Consider the following 18,771-nt stretch of genomic DNA (forward strand, 5'->3'; position numbering starts at 1 on the left):
ATGACAATAAAGGCATTCTGTTCTATTCTACATCCACACAGTCCTGACAGACCCCCTCTACTTGCTGGGGCTGTTTCCCTACTTTGTAAACTCTTTGTCTTAAGTGTGAGTGATACACCCCAAGTAAGCATTAGAGCCTTGATGTGCAGCTCAGGGACTGATCGATGAAGAACCAATGAGCCAGAAACACCAACTGTGGTTCATCGTGTAAGGTAATATGAACTGTTGACATAAAACTTCACTGTACTTTGTTTTTATTGTTGCTACCTTCTGCATCTTTCTTTTGAGTATGTACATCTTGTATTACATGGGATATCTTATAGATGGAGTAGTATTACTATTATGATCTTTGCAAATTAAGCCATATTAAAGCAGATCTAGACTACACAGCACTTCGTCTTGTCATAATGTAATGGGAAAACCACAGGTGTAACATTAAAAAGGGCTTCTTTAGATTAAAGTGTCCCAGTAATGATGACAGGGTAGCCTACCATGACCCAGAAACTGAAACACCTAAATGAAATTAAGCCATAATTTGTTATTTATATTATTTACACTTGTTCTCTTTTCCTACTATGGAACGTCAACATTTTTCTAAGGAAGCCTGTAGACTTATTTTTATTTCCTTTGAACCTGAGGATAAAGCATGCAGTTGCATTGAGGCTTTGGCTACCAGCAGGGGGCGTTAAAGAAGTTTAAACCGCTAAAGTCTCCGTCCCACTTCTTTTTCCTTGTGACGGCAGGTAAAGGCGCAGTGCGGTGGGGCTGCAGCACTCTCAGACAGGAGTTAACCTGTTTGATTTTTGGTGTGCTTCTCTCTGATGGTCTCACTCTCTGTCTGTCAACAACTGGCTCTCCTCCTCCTCCTCCCAACTCTCTGAAACCAGCCCCGGATCTTTTCTTTCGGACACTTTTCTTACAGTTTTATGAGTTGGAATAGAATCGTCCTGGACTGAGGCTGCTGGAATGAATGGTAAGTAGGCTATGTCTGGTTGGTGCTTGTGTGGCTGCTGTATTTTTTTCTCTCTCTTTTTAAAAAAAAAAAGAGAGAGAATTGTTTCTCTCTCAACATTCCCAACTGTTGTTGAAGCTTCTGCCTGTCTAGGATCAGTCTGTGCTCTGCTCCTGTTGTTGCGGGTGCCTGCGTGCCGGGGGGATGAGGTAACTTCCAACACAGGTAGGTGGGAAATCACTGGGTTTGAACAGTGTTATGCATGCATTATGTGTTGCTTTAATAGCTGCCACTAGTCAGACGTAGGGGACACATGTACATTAGTTATCAATGTGCGCGCCTGTTTTCCTTCCCCCTGTGGTTTTATCAGGTCTTCCTCTAGCACTGCGGCTTGAGCTGCCAATACACATTCCGGTAGGCTAAGCCTGATAACAAAGACAGGCTCTGGCAAGCTTGCTCCTGGTAGAATTACAGGCCAGCAAAAGAGGCGCAGAAACCAAAGAAAATTGATTTAGTGTCATGTTATTGACACCTTATTTGTTATAATAAGGAAAAGGTAGCATTGGGAGGACTAATTATGGATTTTTCCAATGCATATTTCATTTATTGAATAAGAGGGATATTTAGTCCTCCCTAAAAGATACCATTTCAAGACTTAACACTGACATGGAATTGGATGCACATATTCCTACCAGTGAAACCCCCAGTCAGACTTTTCCTGCCAGACCTGTGGGTAAACATTAGCCTAACCTGTCCTTCCAGCTCCCCCCAGACCCCCCTCCCTAAACATAATACCCTGCTTCTTCAGGCCAATGTTGTCAACCCTCACACATCTGAACAAGTTTCTCCACCTCTTCCTTTCATCCAGTTTCTCTGGATCTTTTATGCCAACCGTATTTCCTGAATGAGATGCTGTGTCATTGCAGCAGTAAAGGCTCACACAGGGATACTTGCACTCGAGGAGTTTTGAGACAAATTTAGTCATAGGAGAAAACAACTTTCTGCATAAACTGTTGCCTCTGTGACAGTGATTGATCTAAATCTATACTACAAGTTGAATTTCCCCATTGCATGTGAGATCTGAACTCACTGTGAACTATGAAATCAGCTAGTGTCCATGTAGTTTACATAGCTGCAGATGAGGGCTGTTGGATGTGTTTCTAGGAGAAAGTGAAAGACTGGGGGCTGCGTGGGCATGTTTTTGCACGTGCAGTGAAGTGTTTACATTGCCCTTTACCTGAATGTTTTATAGTTTTTCACAGGGTTCGCATTACACGCTTATCTGTTATGTGACACCCTGAACTGCATATTTAGAGTAAAGGAATTTGTTATACAGTCAGAATCTGCTATTATGCTTTAATACAAGAGATTCTGCTTGTTTTACGTCTTGTCAATACGTGTCTTAGTCAGCCCCTCCTCCCTCTGAGTAAGAACAAAGGCCTTTTCATGTGTCTGACTTTATTGGCCAAAAGATTTTTCACACATTTAATTGTTTGAATTGTAAATGACTGGAACCTAAACTCAACCACATAGCACTGAGAGAGCTAGTATTTACAAAAGACAAATAAATAAGGTGTAACATTTTTACAGGTAAATAAATTCCTAACAATATCACTGGAAGGTTCCTTGAAAGAAATATATAACTTTGAACTAATTAGAGGTACAATGCTGGTAGTGTTACATTTGGTGAACTATGAAATAATCAGTTTAAGTTTAATGTAAGCTAGTGTACACAGCTGGTCAGCCAAACATACAAACATGTAAAATTCATCATGCAATGAGCATTGAATGATGAATAAACATTTTCCTCGGTTTAAATTGAGCTTCTTATTAGGACATTCTTCTCGATATCACACTAACCAAATTTGTCTAGGAACCATGTCTCTATTATCCCTAAAATGTGTCCCAAAGTTTATTCTAGAAAAGACATGAAGAGAAAAAAAGGAAATAACAGACCTGTAAAAATTGAGTTACCAAGTGTGGCAATGGGGGCTTATTTCATTTCTTTCCAGCCTAAATAAACGTCTAAAAAATCTGTTTTCATTTGTTCGTCATTTGTGTACAAAAATCCCCAATCTTTATTAAAGATGCAAAAAGTATTCCTGAAAAAATAATCTGCACTGCAAAGAAATTAAATTGAATTACCTCACTTTAGCCGTTAAAGATGTTTGATTTTTTATGAAAGTGGGTCCTGGCGTCTCAATCAAATGCTTCCTGTTTGGCTAAAAGACAGATGTGTTTTTAAAAAAGAAGATCCAAACTTCTGGACAGATGTTTTTGTATAAAAACTAAATCACTTTGCAAGAAGTCAAGTCAATATTCCATCTCACTAAAAGTTGTATATAAGTATTTCTCACAGTCTTTGACAGGAGTTCTTCTGGTATTCCACAGTGAACCCATGCTGTTATTTCCCATGTCAGCACTGGGGTGTGTGTGTAAGGTATGGGGACGACAAGTACGAGTGTGACTGCACTCGTACCGGCTACAGCGGAGAAAACTGCACTGTCCGTAAGTCCAGTTATCCTCATGATACAGTTCTCATATCCTCCCTAATAATTGCGCTTTTGAAGAATGTGAAATGTTATTCCTGTGCACACAAGATGGAAAGGATCAAAAGTCAGGCCAAGTTCACAGTTTCATTTTGTTGTTATTAAATCAGGAAGGGCAGCATGTCTCATGGCTCAAAGAGTTAGGACTTCTTGTCTAGACCCAAATATTTGGAAAAATTGCAGTAACAGCAGCGACTGCCAGAACAAGACTAGCTGGATCAGAGTTGCTTCTGCAGATCCCTTTACTGAACCCTCTACTAACTCTGCCGCTCCGCTTCTCATTAACAAGGAACCCTTGCACACTCTGTCCACACAGTCCCTAATTAGATGCGATGTAAATGGCTGACAGTTATGCAGTTACATCACACTCACTGGGCATAATAACGTTTAACCACTGATTTGAGAGAAAAGACAGTGGGAAGAAAAGAAGGAAAATACAAGCAGAGTCAAACAGGAAAAGGGGAAATGGGAATGAGTTACTTAGAATAGTGGTTTCTTACATACGGTAGAAAAGCCACACGTGTAGCCCATTTTAAAGAAACAGAATCTACATCAAAACATCTTTATGAATCTTCAGGATTTTAGAAATACTGAGGTCATGGATCCCAACTGGCAGACAGACACAGTTAGCGACTAGCTGGTGAACATGGTGGAACATTTAGCAGCTAAGGAGCCAAATATTTCCCTCAGGAGTTGTTGGAGACCAAGAACAGAGCCAGGAGAAAATGAATATGGGACTTATATTTTTCAGGTGCTCAGAAACACAACTCCAAATGTATGCTAATTTCATAAAACTAAAATAATGATGGTTTAAAAACAATATTTCAACACAAGGCCCCAAGATAAAGTTATAAATCAAGATCTTTTGTGAGTCTTATCAGTTGATATTGTGCTTTAATGGAGCAATATTTCAAACAAATGTTCAGTTTTCTTAACACAAACCAGTTGACTCAGAGTAAGCCAGGAGCTTTCTTGGGCCGTGGGACAGTTGCTCCTTTGCCTGGTTGGTTATCCAGCCTAACTCCCAGGACTCCCGTCTTACCTCATGCTTTAAATCCCTGAGCAGTTCAGACATTTGTTTAGCTATTCAGAGTCCTGGAACTGAGCTATAACACCAAGGCCAAGCTGGCTACGTATCCTCTTGGACTGTGACATAATGTCTTTGTTATCCTAAAGGAATTAGGAGCTGCCCTGACTTCCAGTAAGAACAAGATTGTTTTTTCATGTCTTGCTTCTATCCACCCATGTCTCACTCTCCCACCACAGCGGAGTTTTGGACCAGAGTGCGTCAGCTTTTCAAGCCTAGCCCAGATGTGCTGCATTACACACTCACCCATTTCCACTGGCTCTGGGACATCATCAACTACACCTTCCTACGGGACGTCCTTATGCGGCTCGTTCTAACAGGTCCAGAGTCAGCTGTTCCTTTGTTCAATGAAATTCAATCTCGGCTGTCATGAATTCTAGCTAATAACTTTTTTTATGAACAGTGAGGTCTACCTTAATACCAAACCCTCCAACCTTCAACTCAAAGTACGGCTACCTAAGCTGGGAATCTTACCATAATCTCAGCTACTACACGCGGCTTCTGCCCCCAGTGCCACAGGACTGCCCTACACCTGTGGGGGTCAAAGGTTTGTCACTCATTTATCTTTTATTTAGATAACAGATATTTTAATCTGGATTTTCTAAAATGGTTTTAAGTTGTGGATAAAAATTCTTTTAAAAATAATAATTTCTGGTAGCTATAAAACACATGTAGATAGTAAAGGAAAACTACAAAATGACAGCAAATGTGTGACAGCATCAATAATATCTAATGCAGAAGAATGTGTCGGTATTTTGCTCAATATTGTTTCGCTTGTTGAAGTTAGACAGTTCACCACAGCGACATGCATAAAGATTACTGACCTTGGATGGTTTCAGAAGTGCAGTGTGATATGTTAACTGTATCAGGACTGTTTTCACCGATGCACTATTTCAGTGTTATGACTATTGAGGCGTGGCGTATCTGCATTTGACTGTGTCGTGGCGTTTCTGTTCAGGCAAAGCTGGGCTGCCTGACCCTGAGCTGCTGGTTGAGAGGCTGCTGAAGAGAAGAACGTTCAGACCCGACCCCCAGGGCTCCAACCTCATGTTTGCCTTCTTCGCACAGCACTTCACCCACCAGTTCTTTAAGACCTACAACCGCATGGGTCTGGGCTTCACGAAGGCTCTATCTCATGGGGTTAGTCCATTTACAGCTTTTGTCCATATAGTAATGATAAACCTTATTTGAATAGCACTCTCCTTGCTTGTGTTTTCCTTGAGTTTGAATTTTGAAGCATATATTCTTAAGTGAAAGTGTTGTTGACTGAGTGGAAAAAGCCTCAGAATCTGGCTGCAAGAAATCTTTGCATGCATGCTTGGAGAAAAAAAAAAAACCTTCATTTATTCCCTCTCATTGTCTCACTTCCTTTTTTTGTCTCATCCCGTGACACATACAGGTGGATGCAGGGCACGTTTATGGAGACAACCTAAAACGTCAGCTCCACCTCAGGCTCCACAAAGATGGAAAACTCAAGTATCAGGTGAAATAATCAAAACTGTTAACAGAGAAAACGTACGCACAAAGACTTGGAAACACAATTGGAACAACTACTTTCTATTCCAAGGGCAGAGTGAAACGCCATTGTGTAGTTTTCAGCCAAATCTGTTACTTACTAACAGTGCCGTTGATATTTATCGTTTCACTTAATCTGCTGATGTTACCTTTATATTCTTCTTCTATTCTGAGTTATTACAGACGTATACTTTACATACTTTTGTACATGCTTTTTAAAATGACAGGTAAATGCAGGAGTACAAAATGGATAACACTATACTGTTAGATAAAGTAGAGATGTCGGGAAAGACAAGCATTGGGTTGTAAAGGATAATCATTCATTATTGTTTTTCCCATCAGTTAGTTGACGGCCAGATGTTCCCTCCTTCTGTAGCTGATGCACCTGTTAGGATGAGCTACCCTGCTGGGATCCCTCTAAAGCGCCAGATGGCTATTGGTCAGGAAGTGTTTGGACTACTCCCCGGTTTGGGAATGTTTGCCACGCTGTGGCTGAGGGAGCATAACCGAGTATGTGACATCCTGAAAGCGGAGCATCCCACCTGGGATGATGAGCAGCTTTTCCAGACAACACGCCTCATCATCATTGGTGAGCTGGAACACAGTTGTGAAGGAATAGTTTTGTGTTGATGGGTGAGCTTTAGAGGTACTGTTTGGCAGAGTTTGTTACTTTTGGACAGAGCCAGGCTAGCTGCGATTTCAATCATAATAAGCTATAGGCTGTAGCTTCAATTTTAACTTGCAGATATGAGAGTGCTATTGATCTTTTCAACAAATTATAGGCAAAAAAAAAGCTTACTAAAATGAACAATTTCTTCAATGAATTATAATTTTTTTATTTAATTTTTCTAGTGCTGGTGTGCTTGATGTTTAACGATGATCTGTTTTAATTCAGCACACTCCCACATAAGATCAAGGATGATCATCCAATTGGAGTTAACTTGAACCTCTTCTGTTGTGACTCAATGTCACGTAGGTGGTTTAATAATTACTATCACTACCAATGAGCATTCTTTGCTTTTAACATGTCTGCCCTCTTTATGTCTCTGCTTGTTTCCCCTCAGGTGAGACAATAAAAATAGTGATAGAGGAGTATGTGCAACACCTCAGTGGATACCTGCTGCAGTTGAAATTTGATCCCACCCTGCTGTTTAACTCCAACTTCCAGTATGGGAACCGTATTTCTCTGGAGTTCAGCCAGCTCTACCATTGGCACCCTTTGATGCCTGAGAGCTTCTTTATTAACGGAGAGGAATTGGCATACTCGCAGTTCATCTTCAACACTTCTGTTCTCACAAACTACGGCATTGAGAAGCTGGTGGATGCCTTCTCTCGGCAAGTTGCTGGCCAGGTAACAAACCACTGACGATGTAACATAATTATGCAGTGAAAAATGTTTAGTTTTTAGTGTACTGTTTGGAAAGTTACCATAGTTAAAACCAACTCTTAGTTAAAACTATGGGATAGAATCTGAAGTATAACGTGCTTCGAATATCCACGTGTAACGTTTTTTTTTTTTTACATTCATACTTAACGCCTTCCTGTTTTGCTGGATTTGTATCCTGTTAGTGAAGTGTGGAGTGTTAGTGAAGATAACGGAGGGTGACTGCTGTTTTGTTATAGTTGTGTGACTAACTGATGATGTTTGGGAATAGTATATCTCTGCTTCTGCTTTATGTTATGCTGAACCCAAAATATACTATTTAATAAGAGTGAACCAATGTGAACAGTTGCAGCTACAAAAATGGTTTATTTGCTGAGCCGTAACAAATATTGATATTGTTTTTGCATTGCCTGCCACATAAGAGATGTATATACTACCTGTAAAGAACTCTGTTAATTACACATAGATTATTAAATGAGTCGTAGCCTACATATACATACATGCTAAATTTAAAACTTAATACAAAGTAAACATACACAACCCAGGCGCTTCCAGACATATCAAAGGAAATCAACGTGAGCTGCTCAGTGCTCCATAACAACCCTGTCTATACTGATTTAATTTGTGTATAAAAGGCAAGAATTAATTTGAAGATTAATATATGTGCAGTATAGATATCTGATAATGTTGTAATTATGAGCATGCTGTGAATAAATGAATGATGTCCTTTTTACAGGATACAAACATTTTAAATTGCAGACTGATGTGCAGAGAGACCTGACATTTTGATCTATTAGTTTTATTTATTTTTCTAATTGCACATTTAAATATTTCAATGATGTATTCATCTGGCATTTAGATCAGGCTAAGTTAACTCAACGTCTAACAGATTTTTAAAATCACAATATTGTATTTTGAATAATGCCATTTTTTATATTTGATACCTAATTGTCAGAAATTTGTCCTACTAGATTGGCGGTGGTCATAACATCAATGCTGCCGTGACCAACGTGGCTGTGAGGACCATAAAGGAGTCCCGCCAACTCCGCATGCAGCCCTTCAACCAGTACAGGAAGCGATTTAACCTCAAGCCATACACATCGTTTAGACAGTTCACTGGTAAGAGAAACATCCCTGTGTACAGGCCACACAACACGAAGTGCAACAAAGCATATCATTTTTTCACTTTTAAAAGTCCCTGAAGAAAAGCAGCTGAGCACACATTCTAGAGAATGAATGGCATCCACTCCCTTTAAAGGCATTTCCTTAAAGACTATCCTCCATTGCTATCATTTGCTTTAACAATATCTTCCATAGTGATCCTCTGAAGCATAGCAATGGATCCCTAATGCCATGCTTCTTGCATGGATAAAAAGTAGTGCTTGGTGCATTCAATGTTTTTACTGTATTAACTGTGCAGTACTTGTGATTACATTTGCAGATAACGAGGAGATAGCACGCGAGCTTGAAGAATTCTACGGTGACATTGATGCTCTTGAATTCTATCCTGGTTTGCTTTTGGAGAAAACACGACAGGGGGCCATATTTGGAGAGAGCATGGTCGAGATGGGTGCTCCCTTCTCCCTTAAAGGGCTCATGGGAAACCCCATATGTTCTCCGGACTACTGGAAGCCCAGCACCTTTGGAGGCAAAGTCGGCTTTGACATAGTAAACTCTGCCACACTGAAGAAGCTGGTCTGTCTAAACACCAGGACGTGTCCTTATGTGGCGTTTAAAGTTCCAACAAAGCAGCAATCACAAAGAGGGAATGGTGACAGTAAAGTGAGGACCGATGAGCTATGACATTTTGCAGACACCAGAAGGTTACAGTTTTGAGATCCATTTATTAAAATGAGGCTGCTGCTAAAAAAATAAGTGTTTAAGATGTTTTGTGAACCAACACATCAGTGAATTCACAAAGAGATCATTTTTGTTAACTACTTTATGCCTGAAATACCATCATGTTCACACTGTCCAGTAATAAAAAGGTATGTACTGTCTGTAGATTTATTTTAAAACTAATGATATGACCATTCATTGAAATAAAGCTATAGACCCAAAGTGGATTACTGTCCATTCATTTAAATTGGCAGGTATTAAAATCTTTGTTTTGACTATCCATTGTTCTGTACCGCTACATTTCCACTTTCAGCTCTCACCCACTGTTTCTTGTGAATCATGTGTTTATTTTGGCTGAAGGTGTATGGTAAAACAAAAAGAATTAGTAAAACAGAATGTTCAAAAACACAGTGTTGATTTTCAACATTTAGGTAAATTAGGATACATGTTAGATGATTCATGTCAGGGACCCACCAGAAAATCCATAGATTTTGTTGTTTAAGATTATTTAAAATATGTCATAAATTTGTATTAACAAAAGGGAGACTGACCCTATAATTCAATCATTGGTAGACTATTATGGTATGGTATAAAATATTTTTCAAAAAGGGAATCATAATAAAAATCCAAATATTTCACTTTCCAGTTTTAGTGAACCTTGCAGCTGTGGCGCAAGTAGTTATAGTAGTTGTAGTAGTAGTGCGAAGTATATTATCTATCGTATTTGACAGTCATTTTGCCCTCTTATTGTAAAGGTGGGAACTGCACTTCCAGCATTTTCCTACATTTTCATACGTCAGTGGGATGAACGTGCTGTCGTGTTTCCTTTAAGTGCTCTCAGTAAAGTTCAACTTTAAAAACTGAAAAAGAATATTACCCTATTACGATCATACTTTGAAATACAACTTTCGATGGCAAGGACGCCAGAAAGACCTAGGCAGCTCACTAATTTTGAGTGGCTGTTGTTTGGTTGATTTATTTGATACTTACTAAAACGTAAAGTGTAAATGTGCGCATATGGGCATATATTTGTGTTTCCAAAGATGTAACAAACATCCCAGATTTAGTGACCATAAATATCATTATTGCAACTCCTGAGCTAGCTAAATGTCAGTTCTCTATGTACTTGCACTTTATAATTACGACATTTACGTGAACCTTAAAGGCATCATAATCCAGGAGATTGGTTTGCTGCAGCTAAACCAGCAGCTAAACTAGACTGAGAGCAGTTGGGAGTTGGTGTTATTCTTTAACGGTAGCTGGTCAGAAAATCAAGGTAAAATCAAAACTAATCGTTAATAAGTACTGGGCTCTTTGCTTCTGTAGTGGTATATATATATATATATATTTGGATAGATGAATTTAATCTACACTTGGTTAATGGTTAGTTTATGTTTACTGGTTGTCACAGAAAGGAAGTGTAAGAAATGCTAGCTATTTTAGCTAGTTGGCTAAGGCTAATCTAGCTCACGTTTACAAAAACTAGCCGTGACTATCGGTTCGGCCCGTGTCCTACTTAATAAATGATATTGTTGCATTGTTTATGTTCGCTTTCAGTAGCGTTTAGACAATTGACGAAATAGAAATAAGAGTTACGAGCTTGTTAACGATATTACCCGATTTAGCTGTTGTAACGTTGGCTAGCTGTCATATCGCCGGAAATTCTCAGACTATTTAGGCTTTGGCTTTAGGCCTTCGTTACTGTTTGCATGTGTTGACATTTTATTCAAATGCAGCGGAGACATAAGGTTTTGTATTGTCACCTAATGGCAACATTATTAAACATAAGAGCTGAAGTTGGGCATAAGATTGTCTATTATTTTGCTGCCTCACCACTGGTAGCGTTAAGTAAATAAGAGGGATTTATCAGGGGGCCATTGTCACTCCATCTGTGCACATGAGTTGGCTTATATACGACTCAGTGCACCATTAAAGGCCTTTCAGTCTTTAGTTGACACTTATTATAAACTATGTTTAGATGTCCTATATTTGAAATAAACCCTTACTGTTCAACCTTTGACAGCTCGGATGGCTGTCAATCTGGATTATTGTGATCCAGTGAGTGATGTTCTCTGCCATACTAGTGTGTTTATCTGAATAGGTTGTATCTATGAGGCTTAAAAATAAAACAAATTGCAGCATTATCTCACTGTCAACTGCAATGCTCATGCAAGTTATTTGTTAAATTACCCAACAAAATAGATCTATTAGATAAGTTCATATTGATATTACTTTGTACAGACCTTTCTTTGCATGCTGTACAAAGATAATTAACATAATGATACCATCTAACATGAAAGCATTTATCTTAGCGTTGTGTCCTGTACCAAGTTGTATATTATAAGTTGTTAGTGAGTTGGATCTGTGCTCTAACGCTTTACTGCTGCTCTTAGGTGAGCCGTTGTCATGACGACTTTAGATGACAAGCTTCTCGGAGAGAAGCTGCAGTACTACTATAGCAGCAGTGAGGACGAAGGCAGTGACAACGAGGAGGAGGATGGGGAGAACAAGACCATCAGGGATGCTAGCGTCACTGAGCCTGAGATAGACTACAGTGCCGATGGAAGTGCTGTCAACACGGGTACTAATACAAGCACGCACACACAGAAAAATACTGTCCTAATAAGACCACTGTGCATAACTGTGTCAGAATTACAGTAACTGTGACAATGGCGTCTCTCCTTTAGGACCAAAGGGTGTCATCAATGACTGGAGGAAGTACAAGCAGCTGGAAGTGGAGCAGAAACAAGAGCAGAAAAGAGAGATGGAAAGACTGATCAAGAAGCTGTCGATGACCTGTCGCTCAGACCTCGACCTGGAAAAAGACAAAGAGAAACAGAAAGATATGCAGGACAAAATCAAAGGAAAAGTAAGTAGGATGAGGACAAAATATATAAACATGGGGGGGAAAAAGGCTTGTGAAAAGCTCCCTTAGATTAAAGATTTTGTTCCTCAAATTCCAGCTTGAAATTTTGCCACACTTGCTATGGGAAAAAGGCTAAATAAAGGCAAGATACTAATTAAAGACGGCTTGATTAACATCCTAATTTCTGACTATTATTATTGTTATAGATAAGTGACACACTTGGTTTCACTATGCATTAATGCAGCTGCCAACTATTTGACTTATTTCCTAAGAAAGAAGTTTCCTATAAAAGTTATAATAAGCCAATTTAGAACAAAAGCTAACCTTCTGCTGGTTGTAGTCATTTACTGGACAGACAGAGTGGTATAAATCTTCTAATCTAATTTTCTATAAGAATGCATATTTCCCAAAACCTTAAACTGTTCCTTTTACTAACTGCATGTTTTTTCCTCTCTGTCTACTACACAGATGACCATGCAAGAGTACAACATGCTCCAGGAAGAAGAGGATGACGAAGACTTCCTCCAGCATTACCGTCTGCAGCGCATTGAAGAGATGCGGCGTCAGCTCTGTCGTGGCAAACGCTTTGCGCAGGTCTATGAGCTTAACAGCGGAGAGGACTTCCTGGAGGCTTTGGACAGGGAGGACCAAAGCATACTGGTCATGATCCACATCTATGAGCCGGATGTCCCAGGCTGTGAGGCCATGAGAGGCAGTCTGATGTGTCTGGCTCAAGAATACCCGCTGGTCAAGTTCTGCAGCGTACGCAGCTCGGCCATCAGCACCAGCGCACTTTTCAAGGAAAGTGCTCTGCCTGCTCTTCTTGTTTACAAAGGAGGGGACCTGATCGGCAACTTTGTGCGGGTCACAGACCAGCTCGGGGAAGACTTCTTTGCTGTAGACCTGGAGGCCCTTCTGCAGGAGTACGGCCTGTTGCCTGACAAGGCCCGCATCGTCCCGAAGACGGTTCGCAATGGAGCTATCGTACAGAACAATGTGAGCGATGAAGACTCCGACCTTGATATAGACTAGAGCCATAATATCTAATATGCATCAAGCTTGGGAAACATGCGTACACAGTCTTCATTGACTATAGATCATTTTTATGTGTGTGGATTCAGTAGCAATGGGGGACTAAGCCAGGATTACATTGAAGCAGAAGCAAAAGTTAAGGCACACAAAATATCATGGCCCTGTGAGTTTTATCATGACATCAATCTATAGTAAACATAAGTTAATATTAATAAAAGTACATTTTGGCCATTAATAATATTGAGGACCAGTTATACACCGTGAGAATGATGTAGATGTTAGGTTAAATGTTTTCTTTGAGCTGTGACTGTAAACTATTTATTCATTGTGTAAAAACACATTCCCTGTTTAGTTTCTCGTGCATCTTTGTTGTATTAAATGTGTTTAAATCTGTAGAATACGAATCCTGCAGCCCAAACTGACTTGTAGTTAGTTTTATAACTTTTATATGTGCTGTACCATTTCAAATAGTGGGAAGAATAAACAAACGTTTGAACTCACAGCCTGTTGTATTTTTCATTTATCAGTGGTCCGAGGTAGGTATTATGGAAAAAAAAAAAGGAGAATCTCAGGAAAGTTAAAGCTGCACTAAACATTTTTATACTAATAGTGGATTGACTGATTAAGAGTTATGTGAAAGGGTTGTAACAAACCCACAGATAATTGTGAAGTAGCTCTCCGGTCCCATTGATCCATTGAGCATTTTAAATTAGTGGGGGTTTATCGACCCACAAACTGCTCTCATCAACCTTGTTTCAAACTGAGTATTCAGCAAAAGAAAGCTCTGATAAACCCACTATATGCTACCTGCTCCGCACCAGACCAAGACCAACTTAAACTAGCTGGTGAACACAGTTGAGCATTTAGCAGCTAAAGAGCCAGCTATTTCCCTGAGGAGTTAGTGGAGTCCAAAACAAAGCAAGAAAGAATTGATTATTGGTATTTGTAGGGCGGCCTGAATCCCAACTTCAAATTAAAGATGCAGTAGGTCAGACTTATAAAACTAACTGTCATATTTGCTGAAACTGACCCTATTTTCAAGTATTAAAAAAAGAAAAAAAATCTGTCTCCTCCCTATAGCCTGTAGTGCAATTTGCAAAAATCCACAGCTCCCTGTTCAGATTCTCCAATCGGGGCCTGGCGGTCTAACTATGTCAACAGCATAGACAGTTAAAGAAGTGGGCCAACAGACCCCGTTGTTCTGGACGGAGACCACTGAAAGAAAATAGAAGCACTTTTCCGGTGATGGCTAGGCGTTACTGCGCAGCCTCCAACTGGGCTTGACGACGTAGTTGTGACTTGGCCAACGTATCTGAAAGTTGTAAGTCTTCTAGTAGCTGTGCCAAGAGAAGTCAATCATTCCCAATCAGCAGAGACAGAGAGCGTAGGTATATGTTAGGAGATAACAGACACAGGCTAATTATTGCTAACTAACATGGTAATTAACATTAGTAATTAAACATAAACAGCCTATGGAAGTCCAAACTGTCTGAGTAATTATCCTGACAACACGTGGATTTGTCGACTATGCGACGGTAAATCGCGTGGTTATGGCACAATCGTTAACCTATTTTTACAAAAACGTCTGCTACGGAGCCATAATGTGACATACAAGATAATGGAGCACTTTTAAACATTGTTGTGTTTCTTTAGAAACAAACAATGGATAAATAGAGTCTTGAAACGCTTCAGATGTAAAGTTATTTACTGTCAAAGTTGCGTCAAAATGAATGGCAGTCAATGGGATGCTAATGGCGGGTGATGGCTTGGTAGCATTAAAATGGCGCCATGGGAGCAATGTTTAGAGAGGAGAGGCTTACCCCCTTGGACAATAGAGACCCAAAGTCACGCCCCTTCTGGTGGACTTCATGGGACCTTAATTTGGAAAAAATATGAATGGGAGTGAACGGGGAGAGGCACTTTAAAAAAAGTGTCTCTCCCAATTGATTTCAAATATGATGTTAGTTAATTCAAAATATATGTTTTCAACAGAAGAAAGAAAAACCTACTTTCTGAAAGTCTAGCCATAGGTTTGTCATAGTACCAATTAGTTTTGTGTGAAACCGCTCAGTGAACTACATCTCTTTCTCACAAGATTTACGTCACCTAGCTTGATGCTCAATGTGCTAGCTAGCTAGCAAGCTAGCTTAGCTCTGTTCCACAACACATAACGTAACATTATCTTACCAGTTTTTTTTTTTCCAGTGAAGGGTTTTCAGCAGATAGGCAAAAGAAGAAGCAAGATAAGCTGCTGATCTTAGTAACGTTACTTCCCCGGTACAGTACACACAGACTTTGTAGCTTCAGTGAGACGTCATCCATGCGACATTGAAGTGTGTAGTCTTTCTAATTAAGTATTTTCACAGTCTTATACTTTAACAGTTTAACAATAAACTGAGATTTTCTTTGTAAAAAAAAAAAAAAAAAGTAGCTGTCCCACGGACTCTCTATAGACCTTTTTCCCTTGTCATAGTAGGAAAAGCACAGCTGAAATGAACAACCTTAACGATGGCTGAATTCCATCAAGTGTACCAGTGAAAGCTATTACAGTGAGTCAGCATGCACAATACCAGGGTCTCTCCTAAGTGGAATGCAGCCATCATTAATGGTTTTGAATACACCTGTGTTTTTCCTACTATGACATGTCATCATGTCTGCTGTCAAAAAGGTCTATCACTGCTCAGGCACAAACATACGTTCTCCCTCGTGGGGGGAGGGGTTTCAGAGACCGTTTGGGCTTTAGAAGAAAGGGGGGTGTCGGTACACGATCCGTCCCGCCTACACGTTCTGCGCATGCGCAGATGCTAATTGTGTTTTACGAGGCTTCACGACACTGCACGATCCGTCCTGCACATGCGCAAGATTTGTTGCAAAAATCCTTGATTATGCGGCACATTTTCTTCAAAAATTCAATAGAATATCTCGAATATTTAAGGGATGAAATTGCGGGCACTTGGGACAACTGCGGTTTAAGGAAAAAAGGAATGTGTTTTTCTTGTTGTGCAATTGCGTCACTTCATAACATTACCATGGCAACAGGGGAAATGGCTGCCTAGTGTAAAGTAAACACAACATTTTTCAACTTACTGTTAAGATATTTGTGACTTTAAGCAACAAAAATCATGCAAGCCCCGCATTATTTTGCATGTAAATCTGCAATTTTTTGCAGCAAAATAAATTGCCCCCCGCGTAAAAATGCGGACTTTGGCTGATTTCAAACGAGTGCATGTCAATGTAACGTGTAACAATAAAATGAAACATGATTTGAGGCTTGTTAATGTGGTGCTGGAATATTCTTTTTACTGGCCTGGACCCTGTATTTGTCTTGCAAATGTTTTATTTTTTATTTTTTTAAATGCTTTGACTTTCCCTCAGTCAAAAAGAATTCCCATTCCACATGTAATCAAATGTTAATGTAACAACTCCTTTATATTTTTGGATTGGCCACCACGTAAACACTTCGTAATTCATAGCCTGGCTTAAACAATAATTAAAAAATTAAAAACAAATTAAAAAAAAGATTACATGTTGATCACTTAATAATAATGTCACCTATGACTGGTACACAGATGTCAGTACACAGTTTTGGATCAGTGACAAAAAACTACTAAAAAAAGTAGATTACATGTTGAGCACTTGTGAACTACAAAAAAGTCTGGCCTACAAAAAATGCTAATACATAATTTTATACATATATATATATATATTCTGTATATGCACCTCTGGTATTGACTTTTCGTATACGTACATACTGGCGATATAATTGTTCTTTGTTAATAAAATGAAGAAAAAAAAAAAAAAGCTGTCCGTTGTGACGCTTGGCCGACAAGTGTTCCGACGCATGCGTGGTACCAATAGTGCAGGGAAACCGCCAGGTTTTCAGCTACGTATTCGTGCGCATGCGCAGAACGGATCGTGTAGGCAGGACGGATCGTGTACCCACAGGGGGGACGGACTGAAATGTTGTCAATGTTCAAATTCTTTGGTTAAATCCTGGATCTTCACAATACTACCTACAGCACCTTTAATGCTAATGTATATATGTCAGGGTTAGTTTAAATACAACTTTTTGCCTAGATGTTCCCCATAACTTTTATAAGATGGTAATTGTCAGTGTTTGTCTGCCTTTTCAATAAAACACACAGGGCTGCTGAGTTCATCCCATTAGTAACTAACAATTCTATTCACAGATCAGCTCAGATGAAACCTGGTGTTAACAGACAGTGTGGACCTTTTTCACAGCAGACATTTTGACTTGTCAAACACAGGTGTAATTAATGTTATTAATTGCTGGAACAAAGCCATCGTTAATTTAATTAATCCTGTGCATTTGACAAATGTCTGCAGTGAAAAAAGGCCCATACCCAGGATTATTTCTCGAGAATGCCAATCTACTTGTTTCTGAATGTTAATAGCTGAACAGTTCAAATAAATAGTCTTAATTACGGGAAAAATAAAGATAAAAGTCACAATTGTATTTGTTAACATCTTGAAATTTGGACTGAATTACATGTTTAGGTACACTGAGTAGCCAAAAACTGAATATCTTATGTATTTATTCTATTATCATCACTATCATAAAAAGAAAAAAGTGGTTCCTGAAACAACTAACAACCAAATTAACTAACAGATTTTAAAAAATTGCCACAATGGAAGTAATTAGAAGAGTTGCCAGGTCTACCCTGCTATAATTCAGCTTTCTCTGGGATGATACACCAGCATCAACATGCTCCATTCCAGTTCAGTAAATTCCAGAGAGGTGATTGGTCTAACACAGATTGATCTCATGCAGTTCTTTACACTCAATAATCACTCTGAAGAGAAAAATCTGGGGCTTGAGCTAATCTCTGCAACTAGTGTCACAACTCACTATTCTATCATTATTACAGCATAGTTTGCACTTTTCCCTGATGTCTACAAGATAATAACGTCACTTTGTATGACCATTAAGCAACAGAGACAACAGTTAAAGTTCTGTGTAGCTCCTCAGTGGGCGTCAGGCTAATGTAGCCAAGACATCTGTAATCAGCAGCAACAGGGTGAGGCAGGGTAACGTCAGCAGCAGGAGGGTTCTTTCTTCAATGAGGGGAGCAGCTGAGCCATGCAGGTCAGGTCCACAAAATGCATGCTCCAACAGGAGATGGCTTTGTGCACTAATACCTGCCAGGAAGGAAAACATACTGTTACATCATCTCATGCAGGAATTATTTAGTCCCTTTAACCTACCATATTGTGCTGCTAAAAAGGCTAACTTTTGACAGAGTTGATTAACATTTTATTATTCCCTTTGGTGCTTAGGCTACATGACCCATGGGCCTCCCCGCAGCCTTTACGCGGCCATGCAATCAATAATCCAATATGGCTCTGCCACAACTTTGCAATAGGACATGATCTGCTGGAAATTATTAAATGTTTAAATTAGATGAAGAGATGTGGTGTTACACACCATGTTCCGACAATTCATCCCAGAGATGCTGGGCATCCTCATTGTGATGTTCATGGTGTTCATGGTGATCTGGGTCTGCATTAATCACAAAACACAAACAA

General features: G+C 39.5%; 1 protein-coding gene across 1 annotated transcript; it reads left to right on the forward strand.

The window, feature by feature from the left end:
• Positions 1–719: 719 nt before the first annotated feature.
• Positions 720–13,726, forward strand: pdcl (phosducin-like). The gene is made up of 14 exons (XM_034896996.1): positions 720–973; positions 1,091–1,177; positions 3,344–3,460; positions 4,768–4,908; positions 4,992–5,135; positions 5,547–5,728; positions 5,988–6,071; positions 6,446–6,692; positions 7,168–7,454; positions 8,459–8,606; positions 8,929–9,287; positions 11,724–11,907; positions 12,014–12,195; positions 12,661–13,726. Exons 1-14 carry the CDS (start codon positions 967–969, stop codon positions 13,222–13,224), a joined length of 2,733 nt encoding a protein of 910 aa, XP_034752887.1. The 5' UTR covers positions 720–966; the 3' UTR covers positions 13,225–13,726.
• The last annotated feature ends 5,045 nt before the right edge of the window (positions 13,727–18,771 follow it).

The sequence above is a fragment of the Etheostoma cragini genome, chromosome 16 (genome assembly GCF_013103735.1).
Source record: "Etheostoma cragini isolate CJK2018 chromosome 16, CSU_Ecrag_1.0, whole genome shotgun sequence".
NCBI lineage: Eukaryota > Metazoa > Chordata > Actinopteri > Perciformes > Percidae > Etheostoma > Etheostoma cragini.